Raw genomic sequence first — 22,922 nt, 5'->3', positions numbered from 1 at the left:
TTTTCAGTACATGTTCACAGAATATGGAAAACAGCACACAAGAGGAAAAAAGCATGCACACTGCTATTCTCTTAGCAGCAAAGATTCCTTGCTTAAAACCAACATGCAAATGTATATTTTTCTGCAGATTACATGTGTTAGAGACACTCTCATTTTTCCTTCTGTTTTTCACTAGCAGTATAAATATATACCTCACAGTGACTCCAGTAGAACACTGGGGGATGGGTTTCTTCTGATACACAGGCTCCACAAAATTGTCACACAGCTCCCTTGATGCACAGCCACACTTAGACCCACAACTATGGAGGACAAGTAGAACATGCCACTGCCTTCTGGGTCAGGATTTTTCTTCCCATTGAGATTTTATTATAGGCTTGAGATCCTCTGAGAATTAAATCTGCTGCTTGTCTACAGAATAGATAATGGCAGGGCAACCTTCCCACATCACTGCCTCCTGCCAATGCAGCTCAGCTCTGACCTGGCTACCATTCATGACTGGACAGAGTAAAGTTCATTCTCTGTATCCCATTCATAGCCAGTGGTCTTTGCAAACAAGGAGCAATTTAGAATCCAATTTGATTTTTTTTTTTTTTTTTTTTTTTCAGAAAAGAAGCCAACCAGCAAACCAAGCAGGAACTGAGCTGCAAGCCACAAAAATTATTTCAAATAAATTTTATTAATACAATGTGGACAGTAACAATGTCAGAGTACTAGTGATCTAAGGAGAGTAAAGAATAATACAAAATTAAAATACAGAATCTCATATCATACAGGGCTGCTTCAAGCCTCGTGTCTGTGGCTCTCAGTGGGGTTGCTTTGAAAACTCATCACTTTAGTCTCAGTCTCTATCATTTACTTAAAGCAGTAGTCGCGATGCCCTAAGCACATTAGAAAAGTAAGCATGTGGGAAAAGTATGATGGGAGAACTTGTATGGCTGAAAGCTCATCTGTATTTTGTAAGACTAAAAAATTAAAAAAATATATTGCCTCTGCCTACAATCCTCTCTCGAGCTTGCCCCTCAGCCGTGTATGCGGCAGTTCAGACAAGCGCTAGGCACTATAGCTGCCATTGCCGTATTTGTTATTCCGGATGCCACGGCAATGAGACAGACATTCCTATGTGAGGTCTACGATTTCCCCCTAAATGTGAGGATATTAGTCAAGCTCCCATCATAACGTGGAAACGGTGCGCGTATTTCCAGTGTCATTTCCAGCAACAAGAGGGCAGCAGGGAGCCTCCAGCAGAGCTCGGGATCCAGCAAGAGCAGACGGGTGTCAGCTCCTTATTTCCAGTCTCCTTCGGGCTGCGATCACAGATTCATTGAATCGGCTAGGCTGGAAAATGGAGGAAAGCCCACTTCTTGTGGAATATAATACAACCAAACCCCAAGGGAATACACGGGGTCTTAGCGTGTTTCTCAAGCAGATGGACTTAGGAGCATCCTGCTCAGGCTCTTCACGGTATCTCTTACTTGTTTCTTGTTTCTAAAAAAAATCTGATGGTACAAATAATTTTTCTTCATCAAGCGTTTCTGGTCTTTCACTTGACTCATAAGGGACAAGCTGGGCTCCTCAGAATTTAAATTTTCAAGAAGTCAGTTGCTGATCTTTCGTATACATAATTTAACTTGGTAAATGTACAATCTCACAATTAAATCTCACTATTTTAATGTCATAATTAAAGTGGGTTTTGAGGTTGAAACCACCATTTCAAACTTGCAGGTGCATCCTCACCAGTGGGACAGAAGGACCGTGAATGTAATTTAATTTCCTACAAGATTCACCACAGGGAGTATTTATCCCTATCAAATTCTCACTCCTCTGGCTGGCTGGCTGTCCACGTCCCTCACACTCAGAAATCCACCCATGGCCATGACTCCCCGTTCACCCCTGAAATGCCCTACAGAGAAACTACCTGTGAAATGTCCCTAATATTTTGGAAGCATTTAGTGTGCACAGCTGCAAAAAAACTACTTGCAGAGGCATTATATACATGTTTGGGAAATTCACAAATCAAAGGCAGAATGTGATTATTCCTACTGTTCAGACAAAAATGTAGAGTAATATTTGTGAAGAAATCTGAGAGCAGCTTCACCAAGCAAACTACAGTTTAGCCAGATCCAAAGCTGCTGTCATCCCCTGCGACAGGGCTTCTCAGTAAATCACAGCAGCTGTCCCTCCAGCGCCAGCAGCAGCCGGGAACACAAGGAACCATTTTTTCTCCTTCCAGTGCAGAAGCAACACAGGAAAGTCACAGAGCAGCACTGAGTCAGGGCTCTGCGGCACAGTAAATTTCTGAGGTTGCCTGGTATTCTAGGCACATCCTTACAGCAATAAACTCCTCAGCATCATATCCCAGCCAGGAGAGAATCTGGAGCAGCTAAAAATATAGCCTATGCATCTCAGATGCTTGCACACAGCAAACTACTGCCTGTGACCTCCACACCCTCCTCTCCCAGTACACACGCACCCGAGGCAGGTGGGGACTGGCCCCAGTTCACAAGGCAAGGACAAGAGACAGCACTCACTCTACATTGTGATAGGCATTACACACAAATTTAGGAATAAAACTGGGCATCTTGTAGGAAAGAGTATTTTTTCTTTCTTGGTACATGAAAAAAGTCAGGTGGGATCTGCATTGCCTTGGTCTTTGAGGCATTTTGCTTAGCACAGTGAAACACCCCAAAGATTCTGGCATTAGCAGGCACTATAAATCTCGAGGACACCACATGTGTGACCAGATTATATATAGCTCTGCTTTCACATTACACACAACTCCAAAACACCACACAAAGAGGAAGATAATGAAATATCCACCTCTCCAGTCGTCACTCTCTAATCTGAAACGGCATTTCCAGGAGCCATTTTCACTCAACCACAGAGTCTAGGAACAAACACGTTCTCACCCTCCCACTCACTGTGAGACAGCCCCACAACTGGCACGCACGTACACAATCACACACATATTCATTCTCTACATTTCTTACCAAGAGATACAAAAAGTCTCATGTATTTGCAGTTTATCACATGCAAACATACACATCTCTTCCCTTTCAGTCATGCAAATACACAATCGAAAATGCATTCTGGGTTAAATTCTATTTTCACTTATGCTATGCAAATATAAAAGCTGAATACTTCCATTAAGATAACAGATTTACAACTGTGTAACTGAGATCAGAATATGGTGCTGACTCTCTCATACATAAATTTCCATAGTTGCTCCTGAATTTGTCTTTTTCCTCAGCTGCCTCTCTGTGCATTAATCATTCAACATTTAAATCAGCCATCCACTTGCTTCTTTTTGCTTTGTCAATGAAAATTGTTCAGCATTAATTATAAAACTCATTCTCTGCTGAGGTTTTCTTGGCTTTTTTTCATTAGTGGGTGGAAGTGTCAATTTACAGTCATCTTGTTCTGTCTTCAAAAATACCCCATGTACCAGCTATACTGCAGAACACATTCTCTGTGTGAGAGTGCCTGTAAATGTGTGTCTGAGCTAGTGAACGTGTGAGTTTGTAAATGTATATGCAAGATTGGGAATGCATGTGCATACATGTGTATATGTAGAAAAGATATGGAGATGGTGTTTGAATTAGCAAGGCTAAATGTTTCTCAGGCTTTATTTTCCAGTTTGGATTTTTAACCATTTTCTGAATGTAAAGATTTTAATTGTAGTAGTACAGATGATTTCAGGTCACAAAGCAGAGTTTATGGCAACTGTAAATGTGTTTTAAATCAAGTATCTTTGGCAACAACAACACAATACACATCTAATTTCTGTAGCAGTAAAACCTCTCCAGATTTGATTTCATATTTTATAATCAAAAGGATTGGACATTCTTGTTCCAACATCCTGTGCAATATTGCAGTACAAAACCAATGCAAGTGCCACAGTGCACATGGTAAGATAATAAACCAGTATGCTGTAGCCAACAGCACATCACAAGGTAATAAAACACAAGGGTTAGAGAATTTGATTTAAATGGGAAACATTTTAGTGTATGGACTAAATACAGTGAAGATAGAGGCTGACTAAACTTGTCTTTGCAGGTATAATATTCACAACTGTGAATGTCTTACTCGGTTACTACAAAGCAGAAAATACTCCAGCATGTAAATGTTTTCCAATCTTTTCATTATACTGGGATGCTGCAACCTATATTTAACCCAAGGGGAGGGATGTTCTCAAAAACAATTCACTCCTTGGCAATCATTTCTGCTACCAGTTACATAAAATGTTAGACCACTTTAGCTGCCAAGCAGGGATTACAAAAAAGAGGGCAAAAAGGCATCCAGGAAAAAGCTATATCTCTTTGCAAAAATTCATTACAAAGCAACACAAGACCTGAGTCAAGAAACTACAGTAATCTCCCAGGCAACAACAAAAAGATGAACAGTGCAAGTGCAAATGCTCTTCCCCTCCTGGGATTCTGGTATGAGTTTGTCCTGTCCCAGTGCATTTACAGTGTCATGCCCTTCATGAGGGCCTTGTTTGGGGAAAAAGATGGTTCAGGCAACCAGGTGTGTGATGTGCTTACTTCCCTTCCCTTCCCTTCCCTTCCCTTCCCTTCCCTTCCCTTCCCTTCCCTTCCCTTCCCTTCCCTTCCCTTCCCTTCCCTTCCCTTCCCTTCCCTTCCCTTCCCTTCCCTTCCCTTCCCTTCCCTTCCCTTCCCTTCCCTTCCCTTCCCTTCCCTTCCCTTCCCTTCCCTTCCCTTCCCTTCCCTTCCCTTCCCTTCCCTTCCCTTCCCTTCCCTTCCCTTCCCTTCCCTCTGCCTGGGCAGGTGGCCATTGAAATGTGGTGTTTGTTCTGTATGCTCTGTGCTGCTGAGATGAAGTTGCAGTTTCAGCTCAGTCTCACAGGACTGCTGCTCCCCACCAAATCCTGCATTACAACAGGCATCAATTGCCTGAATTGCAGAAAACACATTGAGTGAGACTCAGAATAGAGATCAAGAATGGAATCAATCCTAAACACCAAACTGAGGAGGAACAAGAAGCTGTTGAGAGAAAGAAGCTAATACTACCCAAGCTATATCCATTCTGTGAAAAAACCAAGAAACCTTAAATCTCCAAGGCTATTAGGTAGTGCTTTTTACTCATACTGAAAAACTGGAAAATAGAAAGTGTCTTTTTACTCTATGATGAAATGATAATAAGTAGAAATAACAGTCTTTAGTCAAACAACAAAACACCTCTCCAACAGAAGCTAAACACTCAGAGACTGAACTGGGAATATAGCCCAGGGTTTGGGTTTATTTTTTTCTGGACAGACCTCTGCACGTGCTGCTCTGATGAGGTTATCATGCAAACAAAGAGGTAAGACAGCTAGTCAAGCAGTGCTTTCTGTCCCACTGATAGAACAGGAGGGAAAAGTGAGTTTGATTCTCATTTAAATCAAAACCATTTTGTATGCCCAGGAGCAAAAAAAATGAGCTCAAAGTCAAGTCTGTGTTAGGGAGCACTTCTCTGGGGTAGGTAACCTGTGAAAGCACCACAAATATGCTTCTACAGGTGAGCCATGCTTTTGTACATGGAACAGGCTCACTAGGTGAGGAGACTAAAAGAGCTGTGGCCCCAGCTTTCACATGGCTTCCCACCTATGCAGAAGTGCTTGGCAACCCTCCTTACCTTCCCCTCCATGCCTGCTGCTGTGTATTCCTACAGAAAGTAAGATACAGTCCATCTTGTCTCCTTCTCTCAAGTAAAATTACCTCTTCCAAGAAAGAGGTCTGCCATTATAAACACATTGACACTAGAAATTCTTATTAGCAAAGCTACACTGGTCAGAAATCATCTGTACCATACTCCTGTCAGCAGGGCTAGGACAGACCGGCCCTTAGAAGGACAGAAAATAATTTTGTGCCAAATTCTAATTTACAGCTATAATCTTTTAGAGTTCTTGCCAGCATGAAGGAGCATTGAAAGAAGCATATATCATACCTGTTTTGACCCTGCTTGCACTTCTTACTAGTGTGAATGAGAATTTGGAACTGAGTCCATATGTGCCTCTAAATTGCTTCCAATTTCTCTACATGCTTATTTTAGCAGTAGTTGTCACCCATGTGTATGCAAATTAAGCTTGCAGAGGAGCTCTGAGTAATAGGGAGAAAACAGCCTACCACTGTTTATTAGACTACAGCTGATGCCACAGTAAAAAATGCTGTTGGTAATTTTAGTTCCCTTCCTCAGGGACACTTCCTGCTCTTCCACATCATTATGAAAACTGCTGGTGACAACACATCTGATCCCAGTACTGGGAGCTTCTCAGAAAGACTCGTAACAAAACAGGCTCTTGAGCTTGGTTTGTTTTTTTTCTTTCTGCTAATCTTCCAAGTATGGATCTTCTTTATCTTCCTGATCAGAGGTGAAATGCATGGCATGGCAGAACAAATGAGGCTTTTCTATCCTTTGCCCATGGATCTCCTTCTCCTAAAGTCATAGAATTTCATTCACAAGAACTGTCAGCTCAATTGCTTTCATAGCCATGATATTACCTAAAAGAATTTTTAATGCACTTAGATTTTAGTATTGTATTTTCACACTTTTCATCTTAGGTTTCATTGTCTGATAAATCATCTAAGACTTTGAAAGCCATTTTCTTTTGAGTGATTTTGTCTTCTTCCACTTGGCAAATGTCACATTTTTTGTGATTTTCTTATGGTATTTAAAGCAACAGGAACCTTTTAATTTATTCTCTCACTGGGCATTCACATAATTTCTTGTTTCTCTAGAAAAATTTACAACTCCAGGGTTACTGCATATGCAAAATCATTCAAAGAAGGCCATCTACTTTGTCTGAACTCCAAAGCTGGTGGCAAATTTTGGTTTTTATTTAAGTGAAAATTCTGAATTATTTAGATACATATATTCAAGTTTTCAGCCACTTTACATATTAGGCATATACTAAATTTGAATGAAATCATTTGCACATGTGCAACCTACATTTATGCATGCAAATCAGGCAATTAGGTACAAAATTACCTGATTTGCATACATAATGCTAGAACTGAGCAAGTAATATGCAACAAAAAACATATTCTATTAATATTATTTTCTTCTCTTCTGAAATTAGTTGCAACTGGATTAGAAAATACTCAAGACTTTCATCACTCAAAATGATTATATGATGAACATTTCTAGGTCTATTGATATGCTGGCTAATTACACATCTCAAATGATACTGATTTTGTATCATGTTTGGTAACCTAGCTTGAAGTTTATAATAAAATGTGCAATACTACCTTTTTCATGTTTAGAATTCAACTTAAAATTCATTTGTACAAATAAATCTTGAGTGCATGAATATTAAAGCATAGCAACACAAGACCCCAAAATTTGCTTTTGAATTAAAATTGAATTTTTTTTGCTGTTCGTGTCATGCAGCTGCTTTTCCATGCACACAAATATGGAGCTGCTGTAAAAGCATCTGAATACATAGAAAAAGAAGCCAGTGGAAACCGTTTGTGGAGTCCAGAGAGTATTTCCTACAGTACTGCAGTTGTAAGCAGAGAGGTCACACCTCTCAGATGAAACAAGAAGCTTTTCCTCACCACAGCAACACTAGACGGGCCTGCCTTACTGGAAGGTAAGTGCATACCCTGGGAAGGCTCTGGTGATACCTTTGACCCTGACTTCTCCTCTCCAATGGCTCTTTCTGCCTCCTCCTGCCTCCCTGCTCTCCACATGTACCAACACACTTCTTTTGGTTTGCTTCCTTTTGCGGTGCTCCGTCTTGCTCAGAAGGCAAACTCCTCAGGCACAGACCTGTCCTATTTGTCTACAAAGTCTTATGCATACTAAGGGGCTTTAGCTGTAGAATAAATAATAACTGCACTTGTGCTGTGGTGCAGAGACATTTTTGCATGTCTCTAACTGTTCTCATGGGCTTATCTCCAAACCCCTTCAAGCGGTTCATTATAGTTTTTAAGATGGGGTCACCAATACTCTTTCAGGTAAGGGCAGATCTTGGTTCCTGTCATGGCAGTACAAAGCCATCCAGCATTTCATTCCTCACGCATCCTGGCATTCACTTTCTGATCAGATGCCCATTTTACAGACATGAGCTTCCAGTAAGTTATCCAGTGGCAATCAGACCTTCCCCACAAATACCCCCAAGTACCTTTAATAAAACTAGGCATTATGCTTAGGAAAATTATTTCTTCACAGCATGCACGACTGCATATGCTGTAAATATAACCTGCTACTGTCTGGATCATTCACCTATCAGCAGTGTGCCAAGTCCTACTGGTTTGATTTTTTATGCTCAAATAGTACTTTGAAACATTTCAACATCCCCTCTTGGTTTTTCTCCTTTAGTATTTAAATCATAAGCATTTCTAAGACAACCATGTCTTTGTCTTCTAAAAACTATGTTGCACATGATCGCTGACACAAGAATATAACAATAACAACCACCAAGGTATTTGACAAGATCCACATTTAAGAACCATCATCTTGCGACAACCTTGCTTCTCATTATCTATTGCCTCTCATTTCAGGAGCTTCTTTATCGCTTATTCATTGACAAATTGGTAATGAGGGACTCTTCACTTCACAACCTATTGGTCAACTATAATTAATTTTATTTCCAGTGCCTCTGCTGCTCTGCAAAGTTTTGTTGTTCATAACTATGCAATCATTTGGCTTTTAAGTGTCTGTCTCACAACAGCTTCAGAGCATCTCTCAAGCATTTAAACCCAGAAAACTTCGCACGTCTCCCTTTCTTTTTCATCCCCACCTACTAAAGAATAGAGTTTGTATAATTTTCCTTTCTTGCCTTTGCCACTGGCACTTGTTCTTACTTTGTCCTCTATTTCAGGTTAAGGATCTCCAGATCTCCTTGACACACATCCCAAAAGAGGTACATTTCCATTTCTTGATCTTTCCTGACAGCAACCCTCCCTTTCAACAGTCAGCAATTTCATTTCTAGAAGCAAATGTATACAGAGGCAATTCAGCACCACCTCTGTAAGCTCAGGAATTTGTAAGAGGCACTGGAAAGTCCTGCAGGCCAAGAATGTTAGTGAATCTGTAAGTGATAGCTCAGTTGGTTAGAGTACAGTGCTAATAACATCAAGTTTGTGGGTTTGATCCCTGTATGGGCCATACACTTAAGAGCTGGACTTGGTGATCCTTGTGAGTCCCTCCCAACTCAGAATATTTTGTGATCTCTGTGATGTATATTTCAAGCTCTGAAGATAAAAAACTACAGTAGTTCTTCAGTCTCAAGTAAGGTATACTTCATTCTAATCCTGACATCTATCACACTTTCAAGTGAACAATGACTCACAGCTTTTCATCATTTATATTTGTCACACAAATCTAATTTAACCTCACAAATTCCCAAAGTGAAAAAAAAAATGTTTTGTAGGAGTTACTGTGCTTATACCACAAGTAACATTACTACAAATAAATTGCTAAATGTAACCAGCCTCTCCTAAGGACCTGTGATCCTGGAGCAAACCTACTATGTAAAATCATCAAACCCAGCAGAGAAGGAGACAGAAGGGATTTAGTAGTGGGGGCAAATTAAATGGATGAATTTGTGTGGTTTGCCTTGCTGCAGCAAGCAAATATGCTCAAAGGGGGACAAACTGCTGACCCTGAGACAGAGACCCTGGGACCCTGAGACAGAGAAGTCCTTGGGGAAAGTAAACCAGAAATTTGTGCACCATGAAGCACATTTACGGACAAATGGACTGTATCACTAAGAGAAAAACATAGCAACTACATAAAAGATATTGGCAAAACCAATAAGCAGATGTATGTCAATAGACTCTTGTGCTGTGAGGGGGAGAGACAGCAATGTCATCTATCTGCTGGTGAAAAATCAGTAGCAGACCAGGCACTCTTCCTGCAGAGTCAACAAAAGCAACAGGAAGTGCAGCTTCAGGAGAAACTGCTGCAATGTACACTGACATGGGGCCTGGGGAGTACTGCTGGACTGGCAGAAGGTGGTTTGGGCCTGCTTAGCCCAGGGCTGATGGAGTTAAAACACACGTGCACACCTGGATACCTAATGCTGCTGCTGTAGAGGGTTAAAATTGTGTAGCTACAGAAAATCTCCCCTCAACAAAGGAGGGCCAAGCAGCATAGGGAGTGTTGAGCTATTTGGCTCCTGTTCTGGCCAGGCTGAGTCTGCCTCCAGAAGCATACTCTCATGGCATCTGGGCTTCATTACATGCATGGGGAATGTGCTCATTTACACCCAGGGAACATCACTACCTGTGTGTTCAGAAATGAAAATAGCCTTGGAAATGACTTCCACAGGCTGTGCTGGTAGAGCTCAAATGGATTGCCACCCACCTGAGAATTCCTCTGTGAGTAACATGATGGAGGAAGTGGCATGGAGGAAATGAATTCATGTTAGACTACAGCATTTTGCTACAAGAGGTAAAGAAGAATTATTAGTCCTGCACCAGCTTACAGAAGGTCCTCCTGAGGGCAGGGATACTCCAATGATACACAGCTGACATGCAAACTTGCACAAGGGAAGGGATTATTCACTGGAGCATATAAAGGTATGTGCCCATCACATAGAGATATGTGTGCCATTTGAGACATGGAGCTGTTCAACAGAGCAGTTAGAGAAACTCCTGTGTAGTAAGTGAGTGGTAAAAAGTTGAATTGAGACCAAATGGTCTTAAATTGTGTGGGAACTCCACTGTGAACCAAATGAAAAACCAAGAGAAGTCTGGTAACTACATTGCCAGGATTCCTTAAGGAACAACAGCCAAAAAGGCTTAAGAAGCTTAGTAAAAGAGCTATCCATACCCAGACATCTTTAGCCATCAAAGAAAGTTGGTGTATTGGTACACAGACTCTACAACCCTGAAACAGAACATCATCGAGAAGTCTGTGTGGTAATAGGATGGGTCCCCATCAAACTGTAGAACTTAGTTTGGACAAGACCCTAAGAGTAAGGACGTGTGTGCTGCCAAGAACTGATGTCTTAAATGCTTGCAGCAAGTAATATAAAATATGGCGACTCTCAGAGCGCTGGGAAGGAATCAGGCAACTCTACAAAGCTCATCTGAGGAGGAAATGGTTTGGAGCAGGTGAGAGCCTACAGTTCCCACAGACTCAGACCAAGATATGAGCATGAAGGGCCTGCTTCAAGAAGGGAAATAACCCTGCTCTAATCTGATCCCTTGCTTCTAAGGTTTGAAGAATTTTACTGGCTTTAAACACCTTCCATCTTTTCTGAGCTGGAGGACACATGCATGTGCTGGTCAAATGAGGAAGAATACAACTGTATTTACATGTTCTATGCTGGAAGGATTATTTTCCTTAAAATATTAGAAAATAAATCTTTAATTTTACCTAAGTTCTCCTTTACAATAACAGAAAGGAAACCTGAGGAGTTTAAAAGTGACTTTAACCTGATGTTGTTGTTTTCAACAAAGGTGCTATTAAGAACTTTTGTTGTTACATAGCTTATGTGGTAAATTATTTCCATAGCAACCTGATCATGTAATATATTCTGGGTTGTAAGTCAGAGGGAGAGGGGATGGGAAAAGCACAGAATGAAGACTACAGTGCAAAACCTATCCTGATTATTACCTGAATCTTGAATGTTCTTTTTAGTCCAATTTGTTTAAACAGTGTTTATTTGCAGGCAATGCTGAGGATCCAGCCAGGCTGCACCTGCCTTCCCAGGCATGCTCAAACACAGCCTAGGATTGCACATCTTCAAGGGAGAGCAGGGTGGGGTTCCTTAAAATGACAGAACATTCTGCAAGGAGGAAGCTTCAAGCTGGAACTTGCAAAATATGTACTGTAAAAATCCAGCCATCAGAACACGGAAGATCTATGCAGAGACCTGCAACTAATCACGCAAAAACCTGAAAGGAGCTGGTCTTTGTATTAAGCATGTGCAGTGCAGTACTCAAAAAAAATGCTGTCATCAGTTCTAGCATGAGGAAAGACAGGTACAAAAGACCATGGGAATTTTTGCATTGCTTCCTGGTATTTAACTGTCACACAGGCCACTAGACATTCTATCAAGGCTGCTGATTAATGAATCTATCTTAGGCCACAGGTCCTCATTAGCACAATGTGACCAGATATCCACAGATGACACAGCTGATATTATCCTTGATGCCTGCACCTCTTGCTGCTTCCCCTCCAACAGAAATGGTGCAGTGAGCACAGCTGAATGAGAATAGTTGCAGAACAGAAAAGTTGACTGCTGGAAGGGAGGGTGAAGAGCTGGGGTTTGGAGTCAGAGAACCATTCAAAACCACAGCAAATGTTTGCCAAAAATGAGTATGTGCACTTAGCAAGGTACAGCTCTTAAAAGGCTGCATCTTTTTGATAAGATACATAGCATAATCTTTCATTGCAGGAGATGGGATACAATCAATGTGCCAACTGGCCCTTCTTATCAATGCAGTCTGAATTCTTCAGGGAGGAATTATCTTTACATGTAACAGGGAGTCAAGAACATCAACAATACTTGAGCAAGAAATAAAAAATACCCCAAAATTTACTGCAGGAAGACAAGAGCTCTTTCAGTTGTTTTAATCTCAGATGTTTTATACTTTGTCTTTTTATTTTACAGAAATCAGTTATAGACACTGAGGGAGTTCTAAGAGAAAATGTCTAGCATATCAAGCTAGATCAAATAAAATTTCAACATCTACGAGTCAGTGGCCTATATTTTCCAGTAGCAGACCAGATATTCAGGCTTCTCACTCCCTCCCTAATTCTGCCCCTAGCTCTTACATACATCAAACCTACAAAAGTGTATTGTCCTTACTCCAACCGTGTGCCAGTCTGGACATGTTCGAATGAAAACCTGAGCTACACTATGATCTTGCCTCTTGTTGCCATGTGTGCAATGAAGAGTAAGATTGCCTTAGATAATCCGGAATACAGCAATTCAAAGCAACCCCGTCCTGTCTTTGATTTGGATGTGGTGTGCCTTCCATCATAGCCAAAGGGGAGCTCCTACCTCTGACACACAGGTATGCACTCTCCTTCACCCCGGCCCTCGGGATGTTGCATCAGCAAGAACAAGCAACAGCCTCCAGCCTTGGAGCTATCAGAGTGAAGGATGTACGCTCACTCCAGGCAACTGGCCTGGCACTGAACATGGTTGTTCCCAAACGCCTGTGTCACAAGCCCTTTTCAGTTCAGCTGCACAGTTCTTGTAACAACATGCTTTTATTCCAGAGGAAAGGAGACTAGCATTTGGGGCAGTAACCAATGGCTATAGTCTCCCTCCTTCTGATAGGCGTTTGCTGTGTGACCCTGGCTCAAACACTTGAGATTACCCATCTGGAAAATTGATAAACTATTGTGGTAACTTGAGAAGTAGCTTCACCCTTTCCTAGACGCAGTTCTCAAACATGGTTAGCAAAATCATAGGCAGCTTTGCATAAAAATCATTTGCTTAAAAGAAGGGCAAAACGCTGTTTTGGCGTCAAACCGACTCGGGGCTGTCCCCCCTGGAGAAGCCCCCCATGCCTCGCCAGTTTGGCAGAAGGAGAAGCAGGCTGTTAAATCAGTGGTTTGCCTGAGGAGCGAGCGGAGGCTTGCAGCAGCATGGCTGCTTTCTCTGCACATTCCTCTGGTGACGCTGCTTATTACCCAGCATGCAGATAACCCTGAGTCAAGGCTTTGGTATGAGCGGCGCTGCCAGGAGCTGCGTGCTTGGAATAGAGGGTTACAGTTTAAACCGAGGTGAAGCGCCGTCCCCAGCCAGCTGCACCCTGCCTGCCTCTCCTACTCGGCTGGAGCCAGCCACCCCTTCACCTATTTGCAGAAAAGGAGCTTTCCAGTCCCTCCCCTCCACCCCATCCCTCACCCAGGGATCATTCCCATTGAGAAGCTCTCAGTCTAATAGTAATCCCGACGAATTTAGCTGCTGCTAATAAATCCCACCCTCTGCCCCTCCCAACCTGCCTCCATGCAAATCCATTTGTAGGTTACTTGAACAATAGCGGAGCTGTAATCAGCCCTCCCCTCTGGCAGCCTGCAGGGAGGGAGGGGAGGAGGATGATGACAGTGGGGAATTCTGCTCGGCTCCTTGAAGCTGCACAGACATGTTTCATGTCCCCATTCCCATCCCCTGCGCAGAGGCGGGGAGGCAGGAGGGCAGGCGGACAGGCAGGGAATCACATGGCTGTCTAGGTCGGCCCAGCCCAGCGGCAACTGCGTGCCCTGGCGACCCTTCCCAGCCCAGCCCAGCCCGGTTTGGTTCAGTTCGGTTCAGCCCCTGCCTAAGCTGCCGTGCCGCAGCAGTGCCAAGCCGCTGCGCGCTGCGGTGGAGTTGCCAGGCTCAGCCTCCACTCCCTAAACAAAGTAAAGGGCCTTTGCGCTGGAAAAAAAAAAAAAAAAAAAAAAAAAAAAAAAAAAAAAGATACCCCAGTGAAGCAGACTTGAGCGAACGGGTGGCCTGGCACACCCAGTACTGCCGGGAGAGCAGTGCCAGCCAGAGAGAAAGGGAGAAAGGCTCAGCTCTCCATTACAGGGTCTTTGGGGACGATAGAAAACCAGAGTCTTCTCGCTGTTAAAGATGATCGTGTAGGAAGGGGGCGTTTACCTGAAAATAAATTGCTTTTTGCAGCAGTTCACGTTTTAAAGGTTTCATTGCAAAGGGTCATAAAAGCAGCAGCGAGTGCATGTGGCCGATCACAGCAACGGAGGGGGGCGGTGGGGGCGGGGAGGGCTGTGAGCGGATGCCAAATCAGCTGAAACCTAAGAAGCTTGACCTTCCTCACCTCCACGCCTGCTCCCACCGCCTCCTAAAAACCTTACAAGGGCGCTTGGGGAAGGCAAGGCACACAGCAGCGAGGAGAATGCAGTCCCAAGCCGGCAATAGGCAGGGTTGTGTGGCTGTGTCAGTGAAGGGGGAGAAAGGACTAGACGCAGAGTAGCTGCGTCTACTCTCAGCAATGCAGACTTATACCAGCATGGTTCATTGCATCCAGCCAAGCAGTCAGACCTTGGAATCTTGAACCTACCTAGCCCCAAGTAGCTCAGCCAGTCCAACCAGTCACAGACTGTACTGGCCAGACAGACTTTTGGTGAGCATCCTCCCCTTCCCATTCACATGTCTACCTGCTCCCTTTTGCTGTTCACTCTACAGTTCCCTGAATGGCTGAAAGAGTGGGTTTGCTGTCAGAAACTTGAAATGACATGTAATCTCCCATGTTTCTTCTCATGGAGTTAGGCAAGTCCATTCCCAGGGAGAAGAACTGGATTCCTGCAGGGCCTCCCAGTCAGGAGTAGCAGCATGGGGCTGGGCTGCCCTGTGGCAAAGACATGGAGACAGAAATGTTTGTCTGGCCAATCAGAGGAGCCCTGTGGTAGCCTCAGTCAGTGCACACATGCCTAATTCTTCTTTTAAGACATACATCTGGGAAAAGACCTCGTATGCCATTCTTTTCACATCACCCTATCAGCAGAGGCATTCCCCTTCCCAGACTGCATTGGAGGGTTTGAGTTGAGTCAGTCTCCCTCTTTCCAACATGGTTACATGGTTTTCAGACACTTTGAAGATACACTCAGCAGTGCGTGTTTCTGTACAGGAAGGTATAACCGTGGCCACTGCATCTTCTGGGGGATGGCTGTGAGGACAACTCTGTAGCTACAGAGCTATGTTTTGGGTAGAAAATGTGTACTGTAATGGATTCTGATGGCTGAACGCCAAGGGGGAAGCTGTTCTGCTTCAAGAATAGCCTTACAAGAGTCAGCACTACAGTGACAGTTCAGTACTCTGCTGCAGATCTACAGGATGTGTCACTTTGGCAGAGAAAGAGGCTGCTAATGCACAACACAATCCATCCTACAATGAATGGAGAATGACTGCATACCCAAAAAAAAAAAAAAAAAAAAAAAAAAAAAAAAAAAAAAAAAAAGACCTAGGGGAAAGGGAAGCTGTAAGGCAACTACTGCATAGTAAGCTGGGAACCTGAGAGCTCTGAAGACAAAGCCCTTTCCCTTGAGGGGAAGAAAATCTCAGCTCACAAGACACATAAAGAAGCAGAGAACCCTTTTTCCAGTGACTGCTGCAGCCCTGCAAAGCTGTGCTGGCAGCCAGCCTATTTGAAGACATGGTAGTTTCAAAACAATGTTAGTCCTGACTAGTTCAGGGAGGCGAGCATGCTCATATGCACAACATTGCTAAGCAAATAAAAAAGATAACAAGGTTTGTATTAAATTACACCAGTCACCATTGGTAAACTCAAGCTCCTGTTGGAACTGTAGTATTTCCCCCAAATGGACATAGCAGCTCTTCACTGCACAAACATGTCTATCTTCAACTCACACACAGCTGCCAATGCTTAAAAAACAAACATCCAGTGACACACATGTTCTAACCCATTTCTAAGAAAATAGGCTACAAGGCTATTAAAAGAAATGTCAAGAATAATCTAACTGGGGAAAAAAGAAACCAAAAAGCAAAACACAACAACCCTCCCTGGGAAAATAAACCATTTAAATACTTCCCCATTACAAGAAGGAATGAAAGCACAATAAATGACCACCTGGACAAATAAATTAGCTTACACCATTTATTCAAGCAAACATTGGGCTGTATCTTAAATAACTGGCAGGTATGGGGGATGGGAGCATTACTGTAAAATACAGAAATCAGCTGAATCTCTGTACGTGAGACTCACTCGGCAGCTCCCTTTTCCTCCTCGAAAAAAGGTTACAACTTGTTTGTCAGCTGTGGACATCTTCAGAAAGATAAAAACCTATGGAGTGGGTTCAAAGAAATGCTGGCTAATATGCCCAGACTGGCTGCTTAATGAGCCAGAGTAAAAGAAAAGGTCACATGGTTACCAAAAACCTCCATACAAAAACCGCCCCGTAGCTATGGTTAACTTTAATTAACTGCAGCATTACAATTCACTTCAAGCTTATTTTCCACCTATGTCTACTGCACCTTACCTTTCCTTTGCCTGCTAAAAATCAAACTTATTTGTCTCATAAGTGGGCTTATGTTTCGAAAAGTAAGAGCTTTTCAAAAATGATCTGAAATTTTAAAAATCCACCAAATGGGTCTCTTTCTAGCTATAACTACTGATCAATGATTTCAAGACTACAGGAGTGGTTCTGTTTATATAAATCAGGGTATTCACGCTTCTGTGACATAATTAAATGTTGAATAGCCAGTTGTTCTTCTCTTTTAATGGCAGTTGCAATTCACACATGAATATTACTTCTCCTTAAGTTTAAACTTGAATTTCAACCATGTGTACAGGTTTTTTTCCTCTGCCAGTCATGAGCTTACAATGTTAGTCTCCCTCTATCACAATTTAAAAATAAACTGCTGTGTGAGAATTGCATGCTTAGAAATAACTGAAAATAGGATCAGTACAAATCTATACTCTAAAAATCATGTAAGTTGTATCCAACAATTAAATCATAAAGGTTGACTCTAACAATTAACTCAAAACATTCTTTTTCTGCATTACTTCTTCAATCCATTACATAAGAACAATATGTTTGGAGATTTTAAAGCACTGATATATCACCTGGTAGAAAAAAATATATATACACACACACACACAGAGTCATTGTCTGAAATCACAGATATAGTGATGCCAAATACTCAATCTCAAAACATAAAAAAACCCACCCCCTCCCTGCACACATGAAACAGCCAGAGTGTGTATCTATACAAGACAGCAAAGATCTGTAGGCACACTAAGCATATAGTCTCAAGGCTTCTACCATCCTTCCCACCAGAAATACAAATCAAGTATGTATTAAGACTGAGCAGATACCAGATGCCATGCCGACTTTCCTTTATATAACTATGGGCCTTTGGCAGGTGGAGATCCTTACTATTCAATAAAACTAAAACCTGTGATACTATTACATTTTGAACAGCTCTATATTCTGCTGGTCAAACTGCAAAGGATTTCTGCAGTGCTGCTGGTTTTGTTTCAGATTTTCCCCATTCCTCCATTTGCCTCACTGGAAAGGACAAAGTTCACATTAGGTTTGTTTGCATTTTCTAGCTAGCATGAGGCCTGTGTATTTACTTTGCCTGTTGATCACTTAACAGGTATTACACTGCTCTAATACCTATCTCCAGAAAATGCCAATGTCACACAGAATAGTTAATTATACAAAGAATCACATATAATCATTGCCAAGAAGAAAGCATTCACTTCAGTGCTTACAGGAAGCTTCCTTGCCTGAAAACACAATAAAGCCCCTGAACTGTTCATCAATTCAAGTTATGAAAAGCCAGTGCCTAAATGGGGTAGCAACCCACCAGCTGCAACACCAACTGTAGAAGCTGTTATTTCATGCTACCCTTTTTTATGCTCTGTTCAGCTACAGTCCTGCCTTACCATGACTTTGTGGCTCATGTCAAACTTTGACAACCATTCTTAAAATCAACTAAAATTATTAACCACGTGATGCTGGGTTTTGGTTGTTTGGGGTTTTTTTTGTGAAAAGAGGACTTCATTTTAAATCTCAAGCCTTATTAAATTGCGCAGGCAATGTATGCATCCTGTATTGCAAACAGCTTGCAGCTGGAGAACTGGTGGGGGGGAGGAGAAGGGAGGAGGAAATGAGATGCAGGAACAGTAAATAGAAAATGCTTAGTCAGCAACCGTTACTGCAACATTAAAGGTGAAATGTAAATAGGCACAGTGCCAAGATTTACCTAAGTTTGATAACACCATCAACATCATCATCTTACTACATATAAGTGAAAATGTGCATACAAGTGCCACGATTACCACAACGAACTGCAGACTCTTGGTATAATGGAGACCTTTAAAAAGGCAACATGGCTTGCGCATACTGCCTAAGCCTAGAGAAAAATAAAACTTGCTACTCAAAGAAGTATTAATATCAATTGAATTTATTACAATTTACTAAGCTCCAAGGCACATTACAGTGTTCTGTTAACTACAGAAATGTATAAAGGACAAACAGAGCATGTTTCTCATGTACAGCATTTTGCTCTACTGTTCAAAAGCATCCGTGCATCAATAAAAGCAAAAACAAAAAACACATGAAGATTAAAAACGTTCAGATCAATAGAAACAAACTGAAACATTTTCCTTACAAACTTGCAACAAAAAACCCTCCCCCCACAGCCAGCCCACCGTTTTGCAACAAAAAAACAGAAACAAACAAACAAAAAAAAAAATAAAGTGAAAGACTAACACTCAGGGCTTGTAAAACATAAGCTGTCACCATTTTTGTAGCAATTTTTTAGGCATCAACACTGGCCTTGGCAAAAAAAATTTTTTTTGTCTTTTGTGTTTTTCTTCTTCTTTCAGAGAAGTGCATACATTTACAAAAATACACACCAGCAGCAGGTAATCGCTAAGGGCTATTAACTTTGTACCTAGCCAACACACTGCCAAAGAAATGAGAACAGGTATTATGTAGTAACCAAACAATATTATATTCTGTTTAACAAAAACCAGCTCTATCCTTCAAATGAAGAAGAGTACATACCTTTGTTTCAAAATATAGAAACATACGACGAAAATAATGTCTATACATAAGACTAACTTTTGCAGTTTGTTATATTCACAATTCTACATCTTCAGGAGTCTGAAGGGATTGGATTTCTTATTCAAGGGTCTCTCTCCTTTTTCACTTTAACGTCCCCAGCTAAAATGGTCGCGATCTCGCCCTGCATAAATGCCCAAGGCACATTGGAACCGACTAGGGGGCATTTCTCTCCACTGGGGCAGTAGACTTCGCCAGTCGCCCCTTGGGCCTTGATGCTCTCTCTGGAACAAGGGAAGCAGAACTTGTGGCTGGGCACAGAGGGGCACTGAACAAAGTGGGTGTCCTCCAAGCGTTCGTGGCAAATGGTGCAGCACAGGGGCCCGCTGTTGGCCATGGGGGAGTCCGGAATGTTTTGGGGGTGCACTTGGTCCATGGCGGGGTGGGTGCTGGGGGGAGGAGGGGCCACTTGCAGATTCATGTCCCCGTTGCGGGAGGCCAGACGGCGCTGGCCCGGCACCGAGGCCGGCGACACGGGGCTGCTGCTGTTCCTGCGGGTGGACGTGGTGGAGTGCACCGAGCTGCCGTCCTTGGGCGAGTGGGCATTGCCCAGCGTGTCGGCCACCGACATGAGCGCGGCCATGGGGGACTGTCCGTTCTGGGGGGCGGACTCGGGTGGCGTGGTCCGGTTGGAGTGAGGCCCGAGGGGCGGCGGCGGCGGGGGGCCCCCGCCGTGCACCGCCCCGAAGCCCCCGGCCGACATGGTGAGCTTGAGCGCTTCGCTCTGGCTGGCCATCCACTGCTGCCGCTGCTGCTCGTCGCTGAGCTTCAGAGACCCCTCGGACGAGTCCGAGGGCTCGGGAGAGGCTTTCCTCTTGCGCATCGCCCCGCCGCCGCCGCCGCCACCGCCACCGCCGGGTCCCCTAGAGGCGGCGGCCGTGCCCTGCGCCCCGCCGGCCCCGGCCCCCGGCCGCGGGAGACTCACCAGCGCCGTGGGCAGCATGGGGCAGCTGGCGTCCAGGTAGGGCTGCGGCAGCATGTCGGCGCCCACCAGCTCCTTGAAGAAGCGCACAGACTCGGGCAGCAGGTCCCCCAGGAGCCGCCAGTCGCCAGAGCCGTGCTTCTTCTCGTACTCCAGGTACTTGAAGCCCGAGGAGAGGCCGCGGCCGAAGTCCTTCATACAGTCCTGGTACATCTGCTTGGCCACGCCGGACGCGCTGGAGAAGACGGTGCCGGAGCCGCTGGGGTACTCGATGAAGAGCTTCAGCTCATAGTCCATGCCCGGCTTGGAGACGGCGTCGAAGGCAAAGACGCGGCCCAGCAAAGCGTGATCCTTCTTGAAGCGCACCTCGTAGGGGGTGCAGCCGGCCAGAGTGAGCAGCGTGTCCCGCACGATCTTGGGCTTGCTGGCCCACTCCTCGGCCCGGTTCCGCAAACTCTCGCTGAGCTCGGCCAGCGCCTCCGCGTTGCGCTGCTTCTCCTTCAGCTCACGCTCTTGGTCGCTGCTGGATACCGAGCCCGGCCGCTTGCCGCAGGCCTCGGAGGACGAGCCGCCGCCTCCCCCGGCGCCGCCGCCGCAGGTGCCCCCCTGGGAAGAGGCGGAGGGAGCAGGGGGACCCCCGGCGCCGCGGCCGCTCAGGCCCCCGTGCGGCGGAGGCAGCGCCACGCCGGAGGCGGCGGGGCCGTTCAGCAGCGTCTGCGGCAGCAGGTTGGGGGGCACGTTCATCTGAGCGCCGGCGGCCCCCGGGGGCAGGCCCGACACCAGCCCCCCGTGCGCCCCGCGGCGGGAGGAGGACGACGAGGAGGAGGAGTTGGGGCTCTGGCGGTTCAGCTCCGGCGGCCCGTCCTCGGGCGGCTTGGGGAAGCCATTGGGCCCCCCCAGCCCGTTGGGCAGGCGGGCGCCGTGGCCGCTGCCCAGGCTGCCCGGCGGCGGCGGGTACTCGAAGCGGCTGCGCTGCTCCGCCGCGGCGGCGCTGAGCCCGTAGCGGTCCAGGCTGGACTGGGTCAGCCCCGCCGAGGCCGCCTTGGAGGTGGCGTCCACATGGTTGAGCTGCTGCTGGGCTGCCGCCGCCGCCGCTTCTTTGGCGGAGAGCGTCACCGCCTTCACGCCGACCGGCGGCGGGGGGCCCGGGGAACGGCCGTCCTGGAAGCAGCCGTGCGCCCGCTTCAGCTGCCGGGCCGTCTCGATCACGAACTCGATGCGGTCGGCGCCCTCGTAATTAACGCAGCCTCGGCAGACGGGCTCCGTGAAGTCCCAGATCATGGCCCAGGGCATGCGGGGCAGATCGCACAGGTAGCACGACTGCCTCCGCGACGAGGACACCTGCGCGGCGGACATGGTGCTGCCGGCTGGGGAGCTGCTGCCGCTGCCGCCGGGGTAGGGGCTGGTTCAGTCTTCCCCCCCGGGCTGCAGGGGGGGGTGGCTCTCCGTACCTGATCCTGTTGCCCGTTTCAGCGAGGGGGATCGTCTGCTTTTAGTTCGCTCCTGCCGCCCGGGAGGCTTCCTCTACCTGGTCCGGCGGCTGCTGCCCCGGTGGGGTGGGAAACGCTTCCACCGCTCCTCCGGGGGGCCGGCTGGGTGGGGGTCGCCTTCTAGCCGCTTCTGTTTCCCTGCGCTCTCTAGCTCTCCGCTCGCTGCTGCTCCTCCTCCGGGAGGAGGCGGAGGTGCACGGAGGAAGATGGGGGGGTCACCTTCCACCCGCCACGGCCGCCTCGTGAGCTCGCAGTTCGGTACGTGCCGATCCACCGCCGCGAGCGAGACAGGGGCACCCGCGCGGAGCTCTCCGGTCCCGGCGGCGGCGGCTTCCCCGAGCGCCGGCGGAGCGGCGGCGGCAGCAGCGTGGCGAGCGGCGCCGCCTGCTCCTCACTCACATCCTCGCCGCCGCTCGCAGTCCGAGCGCGGGGTGCTGCGCGCCGCCGCGTGTGGCTGCGCGCCCCCTCCGCCCCGCCGCGCCGCGCTCCCCCCGCGCCGCGCCGCGACGCCCCTCCCCTTCTCCGCGCCGCGCTCCCGGCTCGGCTGCACCGGGCGGGGCCCCGCGTCACCGCCGAGCGCCCGCGCCCCGCTCCCCTCCCCCCGGCCGCCGGCGCGGAGCCCACTTGTTGCGCGGGGCGCGCATGCCCGGCGCGCTGCCCGAGCCCTCCCCGGCGCGCTGCCCGAGCCCTCCCCGGCGCGGCCGCAGCTGGAGCGCGGCGGGGCGCGGGCGGCCCGCGCTGCCGGCTATGTTTGGAAACTTGAACGCCAGATCGCGCCCTCGCCCTCCTCCCTGGCCGCGCTGCCGGCCCCCCGCCGCGGCTCCGCGGCCAGGGCGCGCATGCACAGTCCTCGTCGGGGTGGTGGTGGTGGGTGGTGGGGTTTTTTTGTTTGGTTGGTTGGTTTTTTTCCCTGACTGCGCTTTCTAAGTTCAGATGTCTCGCTTTCGGGATTTCGTAAAGCCGCGGTTCGCCCCGCTTTGCCTCCGTGACGGCTGCGCGGCTTT

General features: G+C 46.3%; 1 protein-coding gene across 1 annotated transcript; it reads right to left on the bottom strand.

Moving 5' to 3' along the window:
- Positions 1 to 18,826: 18,826 nt before the first annotated feature.
- Positions 18,827 to 22,229, bottom strand: IRF2BPL (interferon regulatory factor 2 binding protein like). The gene has a single exon (XM_083863071.1). It carries the CDS (start codon positions 21,782 to 21,784, stop codon positions 19,571 to 19,573), a length of 2,214 nt encoding a protein of 737 aa, XP_083719197.1. The 5' UTR covers positions 21,785 to 22,229; the 3' UTR covers positions 18,827 to 19,570.
- Between the last annotated feature and the right edge of the window lie 693 nt (positions 22,230 to 22,922).

Source organism: Zosterops lateralis (genome assembly GCF_965231275.1).
Source record: "Zosterops lateralis genome assembly, chromosome: 6".
In the NCBI taxonomy this organism is placed as follows: domain Eukaryota; kingdom Metazoa; phylum Chordata; class Aves; order Passeriformes; family Zosteropidae; genus Zosterops; species Zosterops lateralis.
This window is presented reverse-complemented; position numbering and strand designations above follow the sequence as displayed.

Excerpts from the sequence above, each read along its gene's own strand:
- IRF2BPL (XM_083863071.1), bottom strand. The coding sequence starts at position 21,784 with ATGTCCGCCGCGCAGGTGTCCTCGTCGCGGAGGCAGTCGTGCTACCTG.